We start from the raw sequence: 23632 nt of genomic DNA, 5'->3' as shown, positions 1-23632 counted from the left end.
CAATTCTATTTTTATTTTATTCAAAGAAAGTTAAAATATAAATACAAAATTCCAATTAAAAAAAAACAAAGGGGAAAAAAGCAAACAACATAAATAGTGCATTTAAAAAAACACTAACACCTATGCACATGAAGTATTAATACCACTCTACAATGCCTTGTAAGGCCACACTTGGAATACGGCATCCAGTTTTGGTCACCACGATGTAAAAAAGATGTTGAGACTCTAGAAAGAGTACAGAGAAGAGCAACAAAGATGATTAGGGGACTGGAGGCTAAAACATATAAGGAACGGTTGCGAGACTTGGGTATGTCTAGTTTAACGAAGAGAAGGACACGGGGGGACATGATAGCAGTATTCCAATATCTCAGGGGCTGCCATAAAGAAGAGGGAATTAAGCTATTTTCCAAAGCACCTGAAGGCAGGACAAGAAGCAACGGGTGGAAACTAATCAAGGAGAGAAGCAACCTAGAACTAAGGCGAAACTTCCTGACAGTGAGAACAATTAATCAGTGGAACAGCCTGCCTCCAGAAGCAGTAAATGCTCCAACACTGGAAGTTTTTAAGAAGAGACTGGACAGCCATTTGTCCAAAATGGTATAGGGTTTCCTGCCTGAGCAGGGGGTTGGACTAGATGACCTCCAAGGTCCCTTCCAACTTTACTACTATTACTAATTTCCCACCCCTTGCGAAACAGGCTCCCAAAATTTTTAAACTACTAAATCTATTTCCAAGTTATTAACCCGTCATCTATGCACTATATTAATGACATAATAGTTATGTAAAACATGCTCCGTACCAGGGGCCGAAGAATCGCTCGGCGGTGAACGTGGGAAAAGCAGCAGAGGCTAAAGAACCCCTTCCTCCCCCCCACGGGGTCAACCTCTGAGGAGGCAAGTGGCTAGCTGAATGGGATGACACAGGTAAGTGGAAGCTCCTGATTGCTGCCCGCAGCCCATCCATGGAGCAGTTGAGAGAGAAGTTTGGAGGGATGGAGATTTGTGCAGCAGTGACACCAGTCAGGGCCACAGCTACCAGGTCAAGAGCCATGAAACCCCAGGTGATCCTAGCTACAGCCTTGTGGAGCTAAGACTGAATGTGTTTCAGCATAGATGGCCACCACAAAGTTGTACATTGGCTCCCGGCCTGGGCCAGGGCCAGGGCCAAGGCAGCGGGGGCCGTTCCCTCACTGTTTCCAGGATGGCTTCACGGGCCACATGAAACCTCTTTGCGGGCCGCATCCGGCCCCCGGGCCTTGTGTTTGACATGTCTGTTCTATAGGGTTTCCTGCTGGAGCAGGGGGCTGGACCTCCAAGATCCCTTCCAGCTCTATTCTGATTCCATTCTTTCCATCCATCCTTCCACCCATCCATCTATATCTTCAAATGACACTACTTTAAAAAATCTGAGATTCATAAATAAAATAGCATATGCTAATTGTTTTTTGTCAGTCTTCATCTCTCAGACTGCCACGAGGGTTTGGCCCATTTTTTTTAACCTTCCCTAGATCATTACACACGAAGAGAAAAAGCATAGACTTAACCACGATTCTCATCCAAATATATGTTTATTGAAAAATTAGGACATTACTTCTCCTGAAACTCTTCCCAAGCCACTCATATTTATATAATTTCTGTTCTGTATGGATTCTTTTGTGATATGTAAGGGAACTATTATGATTGAAGCTTTTCCCCACACTTCACACATTTCTACATCCTCTCCCATGTGGATCCTTCTATGGGAAGCAAGATGACTGGTCTGAGTAAAGATCTTTCCAAACTTGATGCTTTTATAAGGATTTTCTACTGTGTAGATCTTTTTATGTAAGTGATCTATTTTTGTAGAAACCCTTTCCACATTCCACAATTTTATATGGCATCTGTGTGAATCCTTTTATGGCAAGTAAGACAATCACACAAACTGACGCTCATTCCACACTCTATGCATTTATAGGGCTTCTCTCGTGTGGATCCTTTTATGGGAAATAAGACCACTGATCTGAGCAAAGGACTTTCCACATTCTGTGTATTTATATGGCTTATCCCATATAAATGTGGATTCTTTTATGGATGGCAAGATCATAATTCCCCCGAAAGCCCTTTCCACATTGTACACATATAAATGCCTTGTGGATCATTTCATGGCGTGTAAGGGAAGATTTTGTTTTGAACCACTTTCCACATTCCTTGCAAGTATAGGGCTTTTCCCCTGTGTGGATCGTTTTATGAGAAATAAGACTATTGCTATGAGCAAAGGTCTTTCCACATTCCATGCATTTATATGGCTTCTCTCCTGTGTGGATCCTTTTATGGGAAATAAGACCACCGATCTGAGCAAAGGTCTTTCCACATTCTGTGCATTTATATGGCTTCTCCCCTGTGTGGATTCTTTTATGGATGGTAAGATCATAATTCCTCCGAAAGCCCTTTCCACATTGTACACATATAAACGTCTTCTGATTTGTGTGAATCATTTCATGGCGTATAAGGGAAGATTTTGTTTTGAGCCACTTTCCACATTCCTTGCAACTATAGGGCTTTTCCTCTGCGTGGATCATTTTATGAGAACTAAGACTACTGCTATGAGCAAAGGTCTTTCCACACTCGATGCATTTATATAGCTTCTCCCCTGTGTGGATCCTGTTATGGGTATTAAGATGAGTGCTCTGATCAAAGGTCTTTCCACACTCCAAGCATTTATATGGCTTCTCCCTTGTGTGGATCTTTTTATGGCGGGTAAGTTGATAATTCCCCCGAAAGCCCTTTCCACACTGTACACATATAAATGCCTTGTGGATCATTTCATGGCGTGTAAGGGAAGATTTTGTTTTGAACCACTTTCCACATTCCTTGCAAGTATAGGGCTTTTCCCCTGTGTGGATCGTTTTATGAGAAATAAGACTATTGCTATGAGCAAAGGTCTTTCCACATTCCATGCATTTATATGGCTTCTCTCCTGTGTGGATCCTTTTATGGGAAATAAGACCACCGATCTGAGCAAAGGTCTTTCCACATTCTGTGCATTTATATGGCTTCTCCCCTGTGTGGATTCTTTTATGGATGGTAAGATCATAATTCCTCCGAAAGCCCTTTCCACATTGTACACATATAAATGCCTTCTGGTGTGAGTGGATCATTTCATGGCGTATAAGGGAAGATTTTGTTTTGAGCCACTTTCCACATTCCTTGCAACTAAAGGGCTTTTCTTCTGTGTGGATCGTTTTATGAGAAATAAGACTACTGCTGTGAGCAAAGGTCTTTCCACACTCCGTGCATTTATATGGCTTCTCCCCTGTGTGGATCCTGTTATGGGTATTAAGATGAGTGCTCTGAGCAAAGGTCTTTCCACACTCCAAGCATTTATATGGCTTCTCCCTTGTGTGGATCTTTTTATGGCGGGTAAGTTCATAATTCGTCCAAAAGGCCTTTCCACATTGCACACATTTAAATGCCTTTTGCCTTGTGTGGATCATTTCATGGTATGTAAGGGAAGATTTTGTTTTGAACCTCTTTCCACACTCCTTGCAACTATATGGTGTTTCTCCTGTGTGGATCCTTTTATGAGAAATAAGATTACCACTACGACCAAAAGTCTTTCCGCACTCTCTGCATTTAAATGGCTTCTCCCCCATGTGGATCCAATTATGTTTAGTAAGTCCACTTCTATAAGCAAAGGCCTTCCCACAGTCCATGCATTTATGCGGTTTCTCCCCTGTGTGGATCTTTTTATGGATTGTAAGTTTAGTCCTCGTAGCAAAGGCCTTCCCACAGTCCATGCATTTATAAGGCTTCTCCCCTGTATGGATCTTCTTATGGGAATTAAGATGAGTGCTCTGAGCAAAGGTCTTTCCACACTCCAAGCATTTATATGGCTTCTCTCCTGTGTGCATCCTTTTATGGAGGGTAAGTTGATAATTCGTCCAAAACACCTTTCCACATTTCACACATTTAAATGCCTTCTGCCTTGGGTGGAAACTTTCATTGTAATTTTTTCCATTGTGTCTGTTTACATCATCTTGTTTTTTTTGGATGGGATAGTGTTCATTGACATCTAATTTAGCTCTGATTAGTTTCATTTTTTTTCTAATATATTTCTTTATATTTCCTTGCTGGGCAAGAAAGCCTTGCATTGAAGCATCAGTGGAAGATGAGCTTTCCTGATTCCAATTATTTAACTGGTTTCTTTCATGTCTTTGTACTTTCTTTCGAATTGCAGATTTCTCTGTTCCATCTCCAGCAATGATTACTGGAAACAATTCACAGGAATCTTGATTCTGCTGCCCATTATTACCTTCAAAGGAAAAGAAAAAGGGTTAGTGAAAAACATCAAATTGTAGGAAGCCATATTAATTTTTGTGAAATTCCAATATATTGCAAATACATGTTATAGAAATTATAATTTCTATATTCAAAAGCCATAAAAGCCTGGGAAATATCTAGAAAATATCTCTTTCTCTACAATTATCCGTATGTATTCAGTTCTTATCCAGACTCAGCTCACACTTAAGCAATAATCAGAGGAAATATCCAGGGAAGTAATAGGAGATAGCCTGTCAACTATAATAATAATAACAAAACAACAACAATAATAATGATAATAATTATTGATCATTGCACAGTCAGCCAGATGTTCAGACTGGATTTGGCATTTTTGTCTACCTATCAAGTCCTTACCCAGGACCTGGGATAGGCAGATGTGGATGTTTGATGGTATTACAGATATCGTCTGTAATGGAAGCAGTTCCTAGTAAGGCCGGATGGAAGCAGTTCCTAGTAAGGCCGCCTTTTGCAATTGACTAATGGTGAATTTGTCAATACCAACAGTGTTCAAGTGGTGCTCCAGTTGTTTTGGGATTGCACCCAAGGCGCCTATTACTATTGGTACTACCCTTGCTTGCTTTGCCACAGTCTTTCTATTTCTATTGGTAGGTCTTTGTATTTTGTTATCTTCTCCAGTTCTTTATCGTCTATTCTGCTGTCTCCAGGCACTGCCATGTCCACTATCCAGACTTTTTTGTCTTTATTATTGACAATTGTTGTTGTTGTTGTTATTTTATTGTCACTTTGAATGTCACCAATCGGCATATATCAAAATGAAATTTTGTTGTATACAGCTCTCAAAGAGTCACCTCAAATATACACTCCTTGTTCGTGGCCAGCTCAAGTTTCAGATCCTCCATTTTAGTCTCTAGGGAGCGAACGATGGCAAACAGGACAGATGGAAATTGAGGATTAGCCCTCAAATTAGCTTGTCTTCCTGCACAACAACCTCGCCTCCTTTCCTTTTTCTGATCCTGTCTCTTCCACATTTTCCTTAAAGAGGCCTTGCTTCTTTTTTGCCCCTGGAGCACGCTACTGCCGCCACCAACTTCTCCAAAATCCTCTCTCTCTTCCTCTAGGCCTGCCGACAGCCTCATCCAGTTCCTTCATTCCATAAGTCCCAGGACCTCTCCTCCTCTGCCTGCTTTGGAAACGGCTCTGATTTGCAATACAATCCATTGTATTGCCAGCAGTCAGATCTTGCTGCTGGCAGAACAATTTCAAACAGCACCAGCTAGAAACTCACCATCCCAGCAAAGATTGTCGGTCGTATGTTATCTTAGTTCCATCACGTTGCTCAAACACATTAAAACCTTCCTGATCATGTGGCCTCTATCCTTTATATCCCTCCCAAAACTTTTCACCTTCGAGAGCCAATGTAGCCGTAGCTGATCCAGGGGCCACCATCTTAGAACTGTACAACAAACAAAGAAATAAATGTTCGGCATGGACGCCTCAATGCTAGTCAAGGAAAAGAAAGATGGGTCTGTGAGGCTGTGCATGGATTTTAAAGGGTTAAACACTGTCAGTGTAGAAAATATGTACCCTCTTCCTCTGATGAAAGACATGCTGGCCCACCTGGCTAAGGGAAAAATCTTCACAAAACTGGACTTAAGAGAGGCTTATTACCAGGTGCGAATTAAGAGAGGGGGATGAATGGGAGACAGCCTTCAATTGTCCCCTGGGGAGGTTTCAGTTCAAATTAATGCCTTTCAGACTCCAAGAAGCCCCTGCCGTGTTTATGCAACTGATAAACCAGGTGTTGCATGATCACCTTTACAAGGGAGTTTTTGGTTTACCTTGACAATATCCTCATCTACACTGAGACCATGGAGGAGCATGTCAAGTTAGTTCGAGAGGTATGCAAGAAACTGTTAAAAGCTAGCCTCTGTGCAATGCTTTCTAAATGTGAGTTTCAGCAGATATGCCTCAATTACTTGAGCTACTGAATGTCTTGTGAAGCAGTGGAAGTCAGAACGGTATTAGAGTGGCAGCCTCCGCAGACCCGCAACCAGCTTCAAAGTTTTTGGGGATTCGCGAACTTCTATCGACAGTTCATCCCCTTTTGCGAGAACCACTATGCCAATTATTGTACTGTTAAAGACCGGACAAGGGGGGAAAGCTCACCTGTGTCAGCCTTTACAATGGACTATGGAATGCCAGGCAGCTTTTGAACAATTAAAAAGACTGTTTGCGACAGAACCGATTCTTAAACATCCCGACACAGAGGAACCATTTGCCATTCAGGCCAATGCAAGTGATGTTGCTGTGGGTGCTGTCCTCCTATAGAGAAATAACGGGGGGGGGGGGGAACCTACAACCTTGTGCCTACACCTCAAGAAAACTTTCAGACACAGAGCGACAATGAGCTGTTTGGGAGAAGGAAGCTTTTGTGGTGAGAGGGGCTTTGCTAACTTGGCGCCATTTCCTGGAAGGGAGCAAAGTGCCTTTTGAAGTATGGACTGGTCACAAAAACCTAGAGGCAATAAAAACTCCTAGAAAATTGTCCCTTAAGTAAGTAAGTGGGCACAGTATTTCAACCATTTTAATTTCACCCTCAAATGCCTCCCTAGGGGGAAAAACTTCCTGGCAGATGCTTTGTCTAGAATGCCCCAATATAAAAGCCGCCGGGAGGAAATTGTTAATTCCATCATTCCTCAACCACAATCAGCCTCTCAAGTAACCATGAGAGGGCAAACACAGAGAAAATCTGACGAGCCCTATATTCAACTAACTCAAAAACTCAAAAGAGGAGTTAAAAACAGACCCCAGGTTCACAGACAATAGACCGCTATTGACTTTTCGAGATTGACTATACCTTCCGGCATCCCTCAAAATTCAGGCCCTTTAATGCAGTCATGATGCAAAACCAGCCGGTCATTTTGGCTTTCTAAAAACTTTGCATTTGGTGCAGCGCCCGTTTTGGTGGCCAGGCATGAAAAAAAGACATTGAAAGTTATGTGAAAAGCTGTGCTACCCGTGCAGCTATGAAAAAGTGCCCTGGAAACCTCCTGGTCTATTGCAACAAGTGGCTGATCCGTCCCAACCCTGGGAGGAGATAGCCATGGATTTAATTGTGGAATTACTGAGGACAGGGGAAGCACAATGATCTGGGCTGTCACTGATCTTTTTACAAAGCAAACTAATTTCATCACTTGTTCGGGACTCTCATCTGCCCAAAAGCTAGCCAGGTTATTTTAAAAACACATCTATCACCTCCATGTAGCTCCAAAAAGGATTATATTGTTTAGGAGGGTTCAGTTTACTGCAAAATTCTGCAGGGAGTTTGGAAAACCAATTGGGTCTACCCAGGGGCTTTCATTCATACCTATGTCAAGGCAGACAGATTAATAAAAAAATTCTATAACAAGCAACCTCAAAAACCCAGGAGGAATTCCTCACCTGTAATTTTGTTTCCTTTAAAGGACTTGCTTTCTTCCTACGGGGGGGGGGGGGAGGTCTGACTGTCAACATTACAATGTACCTGGCTGCAACCATCTTACTTGTTCTAGGTTGCCACAAGAATGGGGAGGGGGTTGCAGAGGATTTCTGCTAGTCTAAACATTTCACTGTCCCGTGAGAACCAAGGAAATCTCTGTCGGTTAGGTGGGGGGGGCATGAGCATTTGATTATAAACCCCGCCAAACTATCCTATTGGGAAACGTAGCTGATTGCATAGCAATGGGGTGGGACATTTAATTTTGTAATAGTGTTTCTCCTTCAAAGGGATTTCAGACTTAGTTTCACTTTTGACCATGCCAATACGATGTAACCAATAAACATGTTCTCTGAGGAAATCTCTAGCCTCAGAGTTCTGGTTTGTTTCGTCTCGTCTATCACAACCTAGACACTAACATTTATTACAGTGGGTTAATTTCAGCAGAGACCTGTGAGAGCTAAAACGATTTTTAGCTTTCTTCTATCCAAACTGCCTTCTCTTTACTATTAATAATAATAATAGTAAAGTTGGAAGGGACCTTGGAGGTCATCTAGTCCAACCCCCTGCTCGGGCAGGAAACCCTACACCATTTCGGACAAATGGCTGTCCAGTCTCTTCTTAAAAACTTCCAGTGTTGGAGCATTTACTGCTTCTGGAGGCAAGCTGTTCCACTGATTAATTGTTCTCACTGTCAGGAAGTTTCTCCTTAGTTCTAGGTTGCTTCTACTCTAGAAGCCAAGCAATACATACCAAATTACAACTCTATGGCTTTTCACAGCCAACCATCATTTCAATGCGCTACAAACCGGTTCTAACTGATCTTAGACGGGGGCTATTGATTTAGAGCTGCAAGTTGACTACTCAGACCCACCGAGAAACATCTTCTTGACCCACTCTGCACACCCTCTCCAACCAGCCAAATATCTCAGTCTCACAGCAAATTCGTTGGAACATGCTCTATTGTCCCCTCTATGCAGGAACATGCCAGGAGCATGTTTCCATTGAAAATAAATGGAACTAAAACTATTTATCTTATGAAATACTCTGATCATTCTGATTTGTTTTCTGTCAACATGCTATTATCAGATAAATCTTTTTGTCCATGGGCAAGTATCCTAATCTCATTCTGACTTGGAGCAGCAGAAGGCCAAATGTTTTCCTTCTGTGTCTGAAGAGATGACATCTGCGTGGAGACTTTTTTTAAATAAAAAATAACTGATGGCATCTAACTAAAGAATGTCTTCCCAAACACTCTATTGGAGAGTAGCAAACTCTTACCCAGAGAGGCCACATTCCTATGATTTTCCAGCATGACTTTGCAATGAAGGGCTTTTTGGTCAGGATCCAACTGAGACCACTCCTCCTCAGAAAAATACACAGCCACCTCCTCAAAGGACACAAGACTCTCCTGAACAAGGAAAAACAAAAAAGACCAAGACACATTTGTGTGGTTTGTTCCATTGTTCACAAATTCCCAAAGCAAAGCTATTTGCTAACTTAAACGGCTATGTTTGATATGAATTTAAGGTTTAGGGGAGATGGAAGAAGACAAAACAAGAGAAAATTCCCCAGAAAGGGCATTCCTCAGCCTTTCAAGAGCTGGATTATTTGGTGTCCAAATCCTGGCCCAAATCAGAGGATCAGAAATTGCTTTCAAAGCCAGTACTGCCTTGATTATGTGCTCCTTCAAAACCATTTTTACACAGAGACTTTTCCATCTGGCCACTGTTATTGGATTTTAATAATCTGCATTATCTTCTAATCTGATGAACCTATTTTTTAATCACTGGTTACAAACAATGTCACAGAGTGACCCTTTAGTTATTTATGATTCGCCTTCTACAATTCCAGGTCAAAGGATAATAAAAAGCATGGGTCTGTTTAGCAGTTGCTGCCACTGTGATGTGATTACCGGTACTGTATTCTTTCACTCTCATTTCTTGAAGAATTTTTTCAAAAATTACTTCTTGTAAACTAATAGTAGGAAGAGTACCCAGCAGAATAAGGTAACTAGTGGTCTTTAAAAAAATTTTTTCCTAAATAGAATCTGTGGATAGAAATGACAAACCATTGTGTCCCAACAAGAGTCTTCAGAGAAAACAAACCTGCTGAGAGTAACTTGAACCTGCTATTATTCTCCTTTCCACGTTGCTCAGAAACATGAAAATAACACAGCCCAAACAATAGCGGGGGCGAGGGGTCATTGAAAAATAGAGTGCTCTGTACACCCACCAGCTTGACTTACTGAAGGCAACAGTGAATACAAATCTAGTAAACGTCCCCCACTTACTTCATTTGGAGGTTCAACCACTGTTTCAGCTCCACCAGAAAGACCAGAAAACTCCATTCTATGTTTCCCTGTGAGGAAGACATTCATGATCAATAACAAAATAGAAGGACGTATTCTACAGGAGAGAAGACATAGACCAAGTAAGATAGCTGGGATCTCTCTGGGGAATGGACGGACCTTTGATTACCTTTGATGGTGTCCTGGCTTGAATCTTCCTGAGGTACCCTCTTGAACAACAGATCCTCAGAGAGATTTGATGGATTCCTCCTTCCTTCAGGATCTCTGATCTCCACAGCGAAGGACTTGAAATAGGAGAAGAATTTATGGACATCACACAACATGAAGAGGATTTTTGTACTCTGAACACAACCTCAAAGTCCCTCCCCCCATGTAGTACGAATGCCAGAGGAGACTGGAAGGTGAAGAATTCAAACTTTTTATTCCCTTCAAAGCCCTTCTAGATTCCTGAGAAGAAAGCTGCTCACCTGCAACTCGACATGCTCCTTCTGCTCCTTTGCCTGGCTCAGGAGGAAGCCTTCAGCCAGGGCCACCGCCTGGGAGCTGGTCTCTACTCCACATTCCCTCACCCAGCTCTCCATCTCTGGGGGCAGAAGGGTCAGGAGCTGCTCCAGAAGAACCAGGTCCAGCATCTGGGCTTTGGTGTGCTTTTCTGGTCTCAGCCATTGCCTACAAAATGTATGGAGTCGGCTGCAAAGTCCTCGGGGACCCTCAGCCTCCTGGTATTGGATGGTCTTGAAGTTCCAGGACTGAACTTCTGAATGGATGACGGTTTCCTCCTCCAGGATCTTCTGCCCAGTTCTTGCCCAGAGCCTCCCACAGTTCCCAGGCTGAACAGCTGAAGGGCCACTTCCAATTCCCTCATTTATTAAAGGTCGTGTCTCCATTCCTTCTCTGTTCTATAGAGCAATTCCAAATGTGTCCAAGGACTCTTGTGAATCTCCAAACATCTTTTAATTCATAGGACCGTTTCCACTGCTGCTGGGCTGACCACTGCAAGCTCTTCTTGCCCAAGAGAAAATTTTGGCTTGCAAAGACTACAAATGGCTGCGAGTTTGTATATCTGAGATAGAAAAAAATAAATAAATACCAAGAATTAGAAACTAGAATAGAATAGAGGTGGAAAGGACCTTGGAGATCTTCTAGTCCAGCTCCCCTGCTCAAGCAGGAGAACCTATGCCATGTCAGACAAGTGACTGTCCAGTCTCTTCTTAAAAACATCCAGTGATGGAGCGCCCACAATTTCTGAACATCACACAACATGAAGAGGATTTTTGTACTCTGAACTCAAAGCCCCCTCCATGTAGTACGAATCTTCTTAAGGCTTAAGATACAGGAGGATCTGGACAGACTTGAATACTGGGCGCTATCTAACAAAATGAAATTCAATGGTGAAAAAAGTAAGGTTCTACATTTAGGAAAGAAAAACCAAATGTACAGGTATAGTATAGGTCAGGGGTAGGCAACCTTGGCTCTTTTATGACTCGTGGACTTCAACTCTCAGAATTCCTGAGCCAATTCTGGAAGCTGAAGTCCACGAGTCATAAAAGAGCCAAGGTTACCTATCCCTAGTAAAGGTGATACCTTGCTCAATAGTAGTAACTATGAGAGGGATCTTGGAGTCCTAGTGGACAATCACTTAAATATGAGCCAGCCGTGTGCTGCAGCTGCCAAAAAAGCCAACACAGTGCTGGGCTGCATTAACAGAGGGATAGAATCAAGATCACGTGAATACCACTTAACAATGCCTTGGTAAGGCAACACTTGGAATCCAGTTTTGGTCACCACGATGTAAAGAAGATGTTGAGACTCTAGAAAGAGTACAGAGAAGAGCAACAAAGATGATTAGGGGACCGGAGGCTAAAACGTACAAGGAACGGTTGCTGGAATTGGGTATGTCTAGTTTAACGAAGAGAAGGACAAGGGGGGACATGATGGCAGTGTTCCAATATCTCAGGGGCTGCCCCAAAGAAAAGGGAGTCAAGCTATTCTCCAAAGCGCCTGAAGGCAGGACAAGAAGCAACGGATGGAAGCTAATCGAGAGAAGCAACCTGGAACTAAGGAGAAATTTTCTGACAGTTAGAACAATTAACCAGTGGAACAACCTGCCTCTAGAAGCTGTGAATGCTTCAACACTGGAAGTCTTTAAGAAGAGACTGGACAGCCATTTGTCTTAAATGCTATAGGGTTTTCTGCCTGAGCAGGGGGTTGGACTAGATGACCTCCAACTTTATTATTCTTATTCTGTTCCACTGGTTAATTGTCCTCCGTGTCAGGAAGTTTCTCCTTAATTGCAGGTTGGACGTAGAATTTAGACACTGTACATCACTCACACAACTTTCTCGGAGCCCAACCGGGTCAGCCAAGCGCAGGGCCGAGGTCTCCTCGGGGAGAGCTGGGAAGCAGGCAGCTGAAGGGGCCGCCGACTTCCTGGGATCCCCGGTTCTGCTGCTGCTGTGAAGCTCCGCTTCCCCCTGCATGGAGAGAACAGCTGGGGAACATGGGACCCGGGATAGGGTTGAGCGGGGCACGGGTCTCTCCCTTCCCCGCCTCCCTTTGCACGGGAAAAGCCCCTGTCCCCCCTAAGACACGTGTGAACGGCTCCTCCGCAAGACACTCCCGCAGCCCCTTCGTCTCCCGAACTGAAAGGATTAAGGTGAGCGAGTGCGGCGTCCTAGAGCGGCAAGTGCATGTGACGTCACTCTGTTCACCGCCTCCTCTGGAAAGCCAGCCGTGACCTTCGCCCTCCAGTGGTCCAATAGGAGAAGCGCCTGGCGTTTCCTTTTCTTAGCCGAGGGCGCCCTCTAGGCGGGATTCTGCGTAAATTCACTGGATTCCCCACAATGGGCGGGAAAGTCTCCTGAGGGAAGCAAGGAATAAATGGGATTTTTTTTCCCCCCAAGAGCAGCCGGGGAGGTTGTGGGTGGCTGATTGGAGGCGCTTTATTCTCCCCGCCTCCCAAAAGGTCTCCTCGCGTTCCCAGAATTCCCCCTTTCTCTCCTGCTGGAGGGAAGCCATTCCAGTCCTCCTTTCACCCACATCTTCTGAGGGAAGATTTACCTCACACTCCATCTCCTGGAAACTTTTCTGCCTCAGCTTTGCGTCTTGTGCGCTGAGCCTGCGTGCAGCATTACAAAGGAGAGACTGGCAAAGGTTATGTAAGGTTTTCCACTTAGCCTCACAATGGTCCCAGCAGGAATTTAAAAGAGCCAAAGAAGCTCCTGAGCGGAGGCTTCAGGAAGCAAACAACTTTTATTTTGATCAAAATAGAGTTGGGTGACCCCATCTCTCTTTGCGGCTGGTAGAGAGATGAAGGCAACAACCAGGAAAGATGTCTTCCACCTTTTATACCTTTTCAAGAACAAAAAGATCAGGTCTTGGTACCAGGCATAAGATGATAGCCCAAAAAAACAATTTCAGGATGATGACTCATACACAGCAACCCAGGCTCCATCCATAATTCCTTTTCTCCCCTTCCCTTACCACGCTCTTTTCCTGTAAGCAATCACCTGTACCTACAGATGAAACATTTGCTTTTAAAGCACCTACAAAGCTGCTTGCACATAAACTTGTGTGTGTGTGTGTGTGTGTGTGTGTGTGTGTGTGTGAGCGAGAGAGGGAGGGAGGGAGAGAGAGGTTTAGTTGAAATAAAAATCACAAGCCAAAACTTCCCAAGAGAAAACCATGGTAATTTATTTGTACTCCTTTGCAAAGGGGGTGCTCCTTGTGCATGCAAGCACACAGTGGACACACCCCAGATCTACAATATTCATTCTTTATATTCTCCATTGCCATTACAAATTTACCTCCCACCTTTTCTTCATTGGCTTAGTAATCATATGTAATCAAAGAAGACCAATTAAAATGATCAAAGGCCCGGAGACTAAAACATATGGAAGAACGGCTACAGGATTTGGGCCTGGCTAGTCTAAGGAAAAGAAGGAATAGGGGAGACATAATAGCAGTGTTCCAGTATCTGATGGGGTGCCACAAGCCAGAGGGGGCCAGGTTGTTCACCAAAGCACCAGAGCAGTGGTTCTCAACCTGTGGATCAGGACCCCATTTGGGGTCGAACGACCATTTCACGGGGGTCGCCAAACAAGGCTGTCTGCCATTTTTCCCCCTTTTCCTTGGCCACGCCCCTGGCACCTGGTGATGTATAAGTGGTTGGGGGTCACCACAACATGGGGAACTGTATTATGGGGTCGCGGCATTAGAAAGATTGAGAACCACTGCACCAGAGGGAAGGACGAGAAACAACGGTTGGAAACTGATTAAAGAGAGAAACAACCTGGAACTAAGGAGAAACTTTCTGACAGTGAGGAAAATCAACCAGTGGAATAGCTTACACCCAGAAATCGTGGGTGCTCCATCACTGGAGATTTTTAAGAGGAGACTGGATATTCAACTATCTGAGACGGTATAGGTCAGTGATGGCGAACCTTTTAGAGACCCAGTACCCAAATTGCAACCCAAAACTGACTTATTTTTCACCAGATCCAGGTGGCCGTGGTCATGGCAGACTGGGTGGGTGGGGCCAGGGCAGAGGGGGCCAGTCCCTCACCATCTCCGGGGCATGGCACGTGTGCCCACAGAGAGGGCTCGGAGTGCCGCCTGTGGCACGCGTGCCATAGGTTCGCCACCACGGGTATAGGTTGTCCTGCTTGAACAGGGGGCTGGACTCGAAGACCTCCAAGGTCCCTTCCAGCTCTATTCTCTATTCTATTCTACTTTATTTCGTCACAACCTATCAAAAGCTTCTAAAGTGAATACATTATTTCTGCCCCAATTACATCTCCCACTAATTTTATCGCCCCCCCCCTTATTTACGAACTTCCTTTTATGGTTGTTAGTTCCTGGGGATTGTATTTAAAATTATCAAATCAGTAAGTTCTGGTTAGGACCGGTTTTCAGCATAGAAGATACTTTCCTAGATAGAATTCCTGCAAGCTAGGTTAATGAGATTAAAATATATACAATGTATTTATTTCACAGACTAGCATGTCTTCAACAGTTTCTGTAAAAACAATAAGCTCTTTTTCCCACATTTGTCTATCATTGTCTCTGTCTCTGTCTCTCTACACACACACACACACACACACACACACACACACAAGAATATTTGAGTACCACCAGTGCTTAGCAAGGTGTCAAAAACTTAATGATTAAAAAAAGGGGGGGATTTGGGTTTTACTGTTAGATTCATTTGTTATTATAGAAAACTGTAGGGTCCTGTGATAAACTATGAGTATATTAAGGGAGGAGAGGGACGGGAAAACAATTAGAATAAGAATAGGGAAAAGAAAGTAAATTTATGGGAAGTGGCCTTGAGTAATAGAGACGAGTTCCTTCTGGCTAGTGAAGTAGCATGTTAAACATCTGCCAACTGACAGCAGAATCAAGAGAGAAGAAACAATTTGTGAGAAACGAGCTCACTTGCAAAAATCCAATAAAGGGCATACTCCCATGAAACTGCATAGTGAGATCAGACAATTCCATTGTGTTGGCATTGACCCCCAAATGGAAGCTGCAATAAACAAGTTAAGAAAAAGATTTTCATTCTTCATGTGCAAATAGCATTGCTCATATTCAAATGACAGTAACTTCAAAAATCTAGGGTTCATAAATAAAACATGGGGTTTTTGTTTTGTTTTTTGTTTTTTTACTAGTCATTTCAAGCTGCCACTTAGAATAGAGCTGGAAGGGACGTTGGAGATCTTCTAGTCTAGCCCCCTACTCAAGCAGGAGAACCTATACTTGTGAGGGTTTGGCCCAATATTTTTTTACCTTCACTAAATCATTACACACACAAACTATTATAAGGCTTTTCCACTGGGTGGATCATTTTATGTAACAGGTGATTGAGTTTTGTAGAAACCCTTTCCACATCCCAAACATTTATATGCCATTTCCCATGTGAATCCTTTTATGGGAAGTAAGATAACCCCTCCGAGTGAAGCTCTTCCCACACTCCAAGCATTTATATGGCTTCTCCCCTGTGTGGATCCAATTATGTTTAGTAAGTTCACTTCTATAAGCAAAGTTCTTTCCACACTCCATGCATTTATATCGCAACTCGCCTGTGTGAATCCAATTATGTTTAGTAAGTCCACTTCTATATGCAAAGGCCTTCCCACACTCCATGCATTTATGTGGTTTCTCCCCTGTGTGGATACTTTTATGGGAATTAAGATGATTCCTCTCAGCAAAGGCCTTCCCACAGTCCATGCATTTATGCGGTTTCTCCCCTGTGTGGATCTTTTTATGGATTGTAAGTTTAGTCCTCGTAGGAAAGGCCTTCCCACAGTCCATGCATTTATAAGGCTTCTCCCCTGTGTGGATCTTCTTATGGGAATTAAGATGAGTGCTCTGAGCAAAGGTCTTTCCACACTCCAAGCATTTATATGGCTTCTCTCCTGTGTGGATCCTTTTATGGAGGGTAAGTTGATAATTCGTCCGAAAGGCCTTTCCGCACTGCAGACATATAAATGCCTTTGGCCTGGTGTGGATCATCTCATGGAGAATAAGCGAAGGTTTTCTTCTGATCCACTTTCCACCTTCCTTGCAACTATGTAGCTTTTCCCCTGTGTGGCTCCTATTGTGATTAGTAAGTTCACTTCTACGAGTAAAGGTCTCTCCACACACCTTGCAATTATATGAATTCTCCCCTGAGTGGATCCTTTTATGGGAAATAAGAATACGTCTGTGAGCAAAGGTCTTTCCACAGTCCATGCATTTATATGGCTTCTCCCCCATGTGGATCTTGCTTTGGTAATTAAGATGACAGCTATGAGCAAAGATCTTTCCACACTCCATGCATTTAAATGGCTTCTCCCCTGTGTGGATCCTTTTATGGGAAATAAGACCACCCCTTTGAGCGAAGGTCTTTCCATACTCCAAATATTTATATTGCTTTCCCCCAGGGTAGATCCTTCTATGGATGGTAAATTTACTCTTGTGAGCAAAAGTCTTTCCAAATTTTATGTATTTATATGGCTTCTGTCCTGTGTGGATCACTTTATGGAAAGTAAGTTGATTGCTTGTTCTGAAGCTTTTTCCACATTCCACACATTCATAAGGCTTCTCTTCTATGTGGATCCCTTTTTGAGATATAAGGGACCTATCTCCAAGGGGAAGAGTGAAAAACTCATTGTAATTTTTTCCATTGTGTCTGTTTACATCATCTTGTTTGTTTTGGACTGGAGGGTGTTCATTGACGTGTAATTTAGCTTTGATTAGTTTCACGCTATTTCTAATATATTTCTTTATATTCCCTTGTTGGGCAAAAAAGTCTTGCATTGAGGCATGAATGGAAGATGAGCTTTCCTGATTCCAATTACTTAGCTGGTTTCTTTCAAGTCTTTCTCCTTTTTTCTGAATTGCAAACTTCTGTGTTCCATCTCCAGCAGTGATCACTTGGAACAGTTCAAAGGAACCTTGATTCTCCTGCCCATTATTACCTTCAAAGGAAAAGAAAAAAGGCTAGTGCAAAAAACATCAAACTGCAGGAAGTGATCTTAACTTACAAAGGCCAATGAGAAACAAAAAGAGCAATTTTCTTATCTCTAACCAGTTACTACACTGCAAGAAGCAGCTGAGTGTCTTCCATCTAACAGAGACGGAGACAGAATTCCACTCACCTTGAAGTAGCCTAAAATTCCTACAATATTGTTCAAAACGAGGCCTTTTCTTTATAACTTTTCAACCTTTCTACTCTGAGCATTCTGCTCAGAAGAACTCAGCCTACTCCTAAACCAGTCTGGCCATATCTACTGCCACTTTAAAAAGAATAAACATGACTTTTTGAGTCACGTTTAACGAAGAGAAGGACAAGGGGGGACATGATAGCAGTGTTCCAATATCGCAGGGGCTGCCATAAAGAAGAGGGAATCAAGCTATTTTCCAAAGCGCCTGAAGGCAGGACAAGAAGCAACGGGTGGAAACTAATCAAGGAGAGAAGCAACCTAGAACTAAGAAGAAACTTCCTGACAGTGAGAACAATTAATCAGTGAAACAGCCTGCCTCCAGAAGCAGTAAATGCTCCAACACTGGAAGTTTTTAAGAAGAGACTGGACAGCCATTTGTCCGAAATGGTGTAGGGTTTCCTGTCTGAGCAGGGGGTTGGACTAGATGACCTCCAAGGTCCCTTCCAACTTTACTACTATTACTATCCGATTTTAGATTTAAGTCACCTTATTAACTCAGCTCCCAGAGAGATGACTGTGAAGAACAAGACACTGCACAGACAACCCTCTGGGAAAAAAACTGATTAACTCTTTCAGTGCCCTGCCAAACTTGCAAAAAGCTGATATTATCCAAAGACTGGACAGCTTGAGAGAAACTTTAGTGGCCACACATAAAGCAGCCAGAGCTTCAATTGACTTGATTTTAGCAACTACCCAAGACAGCTGCCAGCACATTCAAAAAAAGACCTGTCACTATGGCAGTCCATTCCTCTGACCAGGGCGATCTAGATCCCCATACCCTCAATATAGGTTCTCCTGGAGCAGATTCAAATCCCTCCATCCTGCCCCCTGTCAAAGAATTGTAACATGCAGAAACGTCCAACAATAATAAAACAAATGCTGCTTTGACCACTTAAAGACACAGGAACTACGACACAGGAACTACAATCTGAGCCAAGCAGTGGCCTGCTCCAGTAATATAACATGGACTTTTGTGACAACAATACATCCAATAACTGCCATACCCTTTAATCTCCAAGGCAAATCTTTGCTCCATGTATCATATGAAATTACAACAGCGGCAGCCTCCGACGAAGAAAAGACACCAGCACCAGGGGTAGAATCGATCCCCGGACCAAGTCATGCCAAAACGAAACAACAATCTCAAAATGTCCACCACATTAAGTACAAACACCAAAGTGATTTGATTCCATATAGCAGTATAAGAATGTCTTCCTAGACACCGAAGGGATTTTGGATTTCATTTCAACCCAAGTGTGACTACATGGGCCAAATCAGCCAGTCATACACCTCAACACACCGCCAGCTACCCCTCCAGTCAACAAACAAGGAAGTTCCCCATTAGAATACTGTCCTTGCTTTTCTGGAATATTGCTGAATGGGTATCTCTTTTCTGGAACATTGCTGAATGGGTATCTCTCAATTCAAGATTCTTATGTTTCATGTTCAATAACGAGGGATCTCAGCCATTCTCTCTCTTAGCAGTTCCTGGCATCGGAAGAGGTAAACGTCTTGAGGGTCCGAGCATCCATATCACAACCACTTTAAATGGAAAGATTATATCAAAAGACCCACTTGAGAACTTTGCACAGTTACTTTGAACTTTTCTGGGGAGAAATTGCTCCCCCTCAATTTGAATGTACCTCCTTACATCCCTTGACCATGCATTGTTGAAATCTGGGGAAAAGGAGAAAATTATTATCAGTGCTCTTCAACTATGCTTTCTCACTGCCTGCATCATCATTGCAGGGGACTTTCAATGCCAGATTACACCCAAAGGACAATCAGCTGTCTGCCAAATTCTCCAAAATTCTTGGTCACTGTCCTTAGGCTTTCCTTAGAAAGAGTTCAGTCCAAATTTCTGAGAACCATCTTTTCAACAATACCGTGTTTTGAACACAGTACTTTGCCATCAAGTTGGCCGCCTCAAAATCGAAACATTTGGCTACATTTACATCTTTTCCACTACTAAAAATCCTTTCCTTTCCAGTCGGTTTGACTCAACAGATGACCGGCAACCTCCAGTACTTGAGAAGCCAGGCAACACATGCCAAATTATGCCTCTATGGCTACTCATAGCCAACCATCACTTTGATGAGCTATGAACCTGTTCTAACTGAGGTTAGACTGTGGGCTATTTAGAGTTAAAACTGACCACTCAGACTGGAGAAACACCATCTTGACCCACTCTGCATACCCTCTACAACCAGCCAGATATCTCAGTCGCATAACAATCCCAACATTCAGAAGGGCCCTTTCTTTAGCCAGATTCACTGCCCTTCCAACAGCTGTTACTGAAGAAAGATACCCCAAAATCCCCTTCGAACAAAGATTGTATCCATGCAGTGGTAGGGTAACTGAATTGTTGGAACACGTTATGCTCTAGGAGTTAATTGTTGTTGTTAGTTGCGAAGTCGTGTCCGACCCATCGCAACCCCATGGACAACATTCCTCCAGGCTTTCCTGTCCTCTACCATCTTCTGGAGTCCATTTAAGTTCACGCCTACTGCTTCAGTGACTCCATCCAGCCACCTCATTCTCTGTCGTCTCCTTCTTCTATTGCCCTCAATCTTTCCCAGCATCAGGCTCTTCTCCAGTGAGCCCTTCTTTCTCATTAGGTGGCCAAAGTACTTGAGTTTTAACTTATTTCCATTTAAATTAAATGGAAATAAAATTATTTATTGTATTAAGTACTCTGGTCATTCTAATTTGTTTTCTCTTAAAATGCTACTATCAGATCAAACTGAATCCATATCTTTGTCCACAGCCAAGAACCCTAACCTCGTTCGGTCTTGGAGCAGGAGAAGGCCAGATGTTTTCCTTCTCTATCTGAGATGACATCTGGCCTGATGGCATCTAGGTGAAAAATGTTTTCCTACTGGAGAGTAGCAAACTCTTACCCAGAGAGGCCACATTCCTGTGATTTTCCAGCATAACTTCCCAATGCAGCGCTTTTTGTTCAGGATTCAGCTGAGACCACTCCTCCTCAGAAAAATACACAGCCACCTCCTCAAAGGACACAAGACCCTCCTGAACAAGGAAAAACAGAAAAGACCAAGGTGGATTTGCAAAAGACAAGACCTTTTAAAAATGGTAATGTCACAGTGTGACCATTTAGTTACTTTTGTTTACCCTTGTACAATTCCAGGTCAAAGGATAATAAAAAGCATGGGTCTGTTTAGCAGTTGCTGCCACTGTGATGCATTTATTCCTTCATTCAGAAACATGAAAATAACACAGCCCAAACAAGGGGGGGAAGGGTAGGTGAATAGAGTGCTCTGTACACCGTCTTGACTTCCTGAAGGCAAGACAGAATACAAATCTCACTTACGTCCCCCACTTACTTGTTCAACCACGGTTTCAGCTTCACCAGAAAGACCAGGAAACTCCATTCTATGTTTTCCTGTGAGGAAGACATTCATAATTAATAACAAAATAGAAGGACGTGTTCTACAGAAGAGAAGACACAGACCAGGGATTTCTCTGGGGAATTGAAGGCCCTTTGATTTACCTTTCAAGGTGTCCTGGCATGAGTCTTCCTGAGGTACCTTCTTGAACAACAGATCCTCAGGGAGATTTGAGGGATTCCTCCTTCCTTCAGAATCTCTGATCTCCACAGTGAAGGACTTGAAATAGGAGGAAGGAGAAAAGAAGCATAACTCATGAACATCACACCTCCATGTAGTCGTAATAAAGCTAGAGAATTCTGGCAGGGAGGTTGTGAAGAAGTCAACCCCTTCCCTTCAAAGCCCTTCTAGACGCCTGAGAAAAAAGTCTCTCACCTTCAACTCGACCTGCTCCTTCTGCTCTTCCGCCTGGCTCAGAAGGAAGCCTTCCACCAGGGCCACCGCCTGGCAGCTGGTCTCTGCTCCACACTCCCTCACCCAGCTCTCCAACTCTGGGGGCAGGACAGCCAGGAGCTGCTCCAGAACAACCAGGTCCAGCATCTGGGTTTTGGTGTGCTTTTCTGGTCTCAGCCATCGCCTACAAGTGTCGTAGAGTCGGCTGCAAAGTCTTCGGGGACCCTCAGCCTCCTGGTATTGGAGGCTCCTGAACTTCCAGGGCTGAACTTCTGAATGGATGATGGTTTCCTCCTCCAGGATCTTCTGCCCAGTTCTTGCCCAGAGCCTCCCACGGTTCCCAGGCTGAAGAGCTGAAGGGCTACTTCCAGTTCCCTCCTTTATTAAAGGCTGCGTCTCCATTCCTTCGCTGTTCTGTAGAGCAACTCCAAACGTGTTCAAGGACTCTTTATGGATCTCCAAACACCTTTTCATTCATAGGATGGTTTCTGTTCCTGCAGGACTGACCACAGCAGGTTTTTTCTGCCCTCTTTGCCCATGAGAAAAAAACTGCAAATCGCTTCGAGTTTGTGTTATGTGGGAAAACAAAAAATAAATACCAAGAATTAGAAACTAGAATTTCACCACCTGAAGGCAGGACAAGAAGCAACGGCTGGAAACTAACCAAAGAGAGAAGCAATCTAGAACTAAGGAGAAGTCTCCTGACAGTTAGAACAATTAACCAGTGGAACGACCTGCCACCAGAAGCTGTGAATGCACCCTCACCCAACCTGTCCGAGTGCCAACGGGCCAGCCGAGCGCAAGGCCGGGGTCCCTCCCCTCCCTCGAGCAGGGCCGGGAAAGAGGCAGCTGGAGGGGCCGCTGCCTTACTGCGATCTCCAGTTCTTTTGTTGCTGATGATGCTCTGGAGCTCCGCTTCCCCCTGCGAGAGGGCGGCTGGAGAACATGGGACCCGGGATGAGGCCCGGAGGAGGGTGGGCCCGGGTCTCCCCTTCCTCCCTCTGCTTTTGCACGGGAAGAGCCCCCGTTCCCACCTAAGGCACGTGTGAACCTTCCCCGCGAAACGCTCCCGCAGCCACCTCGCCTCTAGCGCTCAAAGGGTTAAGGCGAGCGAGGATGGCGCACTAGAGCGGCAAAACTCAGTGACGTCATTCCCCGCAGCCTTCTCTGGAAAGCCAGCCGTAAACGTCGCCCTCCAGTGGCCCGACGGGGAAGCGCCTGGCGTTCCCTTGGCCGAGCGCGCCCCCTGGAGGATTCTGCGTAAATTCACGGGACTGCCCCAGAGGGTGGGAGAGACTCGGAGGGAAACAAAGAATAAACGTTATTTTCACCCTCAAGGAAAGCCTGGGAGATTGTAGGTGGCTGACTGGAGGCACTTTATCCTCCTCGCCTCCCCCTTTTTCCAGAGTTCCCTCTTTCTCTCCCGGTGGAGGGAAGCCATTCCAGCCCTCAGTTCACCCACATCTTCTGAGGGAAGATTTACCTCACACTTCACTTTTTGAAAACTTTTTGGCCTAAGTATTCCTTTTTGCATCTTGTCCACTAAGGCGAGACTGGCAACGGTTATCATCTATCTTTCTTTCTTTCTATCTATCATCTGTCTATCTATCATCTCTATCCACATATTTGTCTATCATTATTTATATTTTCAAATGACTCTACTAATGTGGAATAATGAAAAATCACTAAAATAATGATGTGTCTGCATAATTACCGGAATAATGCTGTGTTAGCAATATGTGACTAACCTAATGCACATTGCACTTGGATACAATGTATGTAGCAAACACTCCATTGTATACCCTTGAGAAACTAACCTAATGTATTACAATGTGTATTACTATGTATATTCCTTTGTTCCTGAGAAAGGGAAAGTATAAAACTGAAGTCTGAACCCGCCCGGGGGGGGGGGTCAGAATTGCTTGTTGCTATAGCTTCTGAACGTGCGCAATAAATCTCTCTGCTAAACCCTCTGGAATTCGTAAGAGTCCTTTCATATTCCACAAAACTACCTTCAAAAATCTAGGGTTCATAAATAAAACATCATGTGCCAATTGTTT

The 23632-nt window shown here is 43.8% G+C and overlaps 2 protein-coding genes across 2 annotated transcripts; both read right to left on the bottom strand.

Annotated features, from left to right (window-relative positions):
- Positions 1-1548: 1548 nt before the first annotated feature.
- LOC120310182 (zinc finger protein 721-like) lies at positions 1549-22724 on the bottom strand. The gene is made up of 6 exons (XM_039348310.1): positions 21555-22724; positions 21284-21398; positions 21117-21175; positions 20673-20802; positions 15983-17526; positions 1549-3883 (listed from the first exon to the last, which is right to left on the bottom strand). Exons 1-6 carry the CDS (start codon positions 22044-22046, stop codon positions 2039-2041), a joined length of 4185 nt encoding a protein of 1394 aa, XP_039204244.1. The 5' UTR covers positions 22047-22724; the 3' UTR covers positions 1549-2038.
- Positions 4156-12831, bottom strand: LOC120310177 (zinc finger protein 202-like). The gene is made up of 7 exons (XM_039348306.1): positions 12400-12831; positions 10534-11129; positions 10236-10350; positions 10049-10116; positions 9037-9166; positions 5566-5733; positions 4156-4290 (listed from the first exon to the last, which is right to left on the bottom strand). The coding sequence occupies exons 2-6, from the start codon at positions 10951-10953 to the stop codon at positions 5594-5596; spliced, it is 873 nt and encodes a 290-aa protein (XP_039204240.1). The 5' UTR covers positions 10954-11129; positions 12400-12831; the 3' UTR covers positions 4156-4290; positions 5566-5593.
- Positions 22725-23632: the final 908 nt, after the last annotated feature.

Source organism: Crotalus tigris, unplaced genomic scaffold (genome assembly GCF_016545835.1).
Source record: "Crotalus tigris isolate CLP2741 ecotype Arizona unplaced genomic scaffold, ASM1654583v1 scf7180000018127.1262416, whole genome shotgun sequence".
NCBI lineage: Eukaryota > Metazoa > Chordata > Lepidosauria > Squamata > Viperidae > Crotalus > Crotalus tigris.
Note: the sequence above shows the minus strand (reverse complement) of the source record. Positions and strands in the feature narration are given on the sequence as shown.

What these genes read in the sequence shown, in the direction of transcription:
- LOC120310177 (XM_039348306.1), bottom strand. Translation starts at nt 10,953, where the DNA reads ATGGAGACACGACCTTTAATAAATGAGGGAATTGGAAGTGGCCCTTCA. An exon ending in AGGAGCATGTCGAGTTGCAG is followed by an intron (nt 10,351 to 10,533) that starts GTGAGCAGCTTT and finishes TCCTATTTCAAG; the next exon opens with TCCTTCGCTGTGGAGATCAG. An exon ending in TGGTTGAACCTCCAAATGAA is followed by an intron (nt 9,167 to 10,048) that starts GTAAGTGGGGGA and finishes TTCCTTGTTCAG; the next exon opens with GAGAGTCTTGTGTCCTTTGA.
- LOC120310182 (XM_039348310.1), bottom strand. Translation starts at nt 22,046, where the DNA reads ATGAAAAGGTGTTTGGAGATCCATAAAGAGTCCTTGAACACGTTTGGA. An exon ending in CTGAAACCGTGGTTGAACAA is followed by an intron (nt 20,803 to 21,116) that starts GTAAGTGGGGGA and finishes TTCCTTGTTCAG; the next exon opens with GAGGGTCTTGTGTCCTTTGA. An exon ending in CTTCCCATAAAAGGATTCAC is followed by an intron (nt 3,884 to 15,982) that starts ATGGGAAATGGC and finishes AAAAGGATGCAC; the next exon opens with ACAGGAGAGAAGCCATATAA.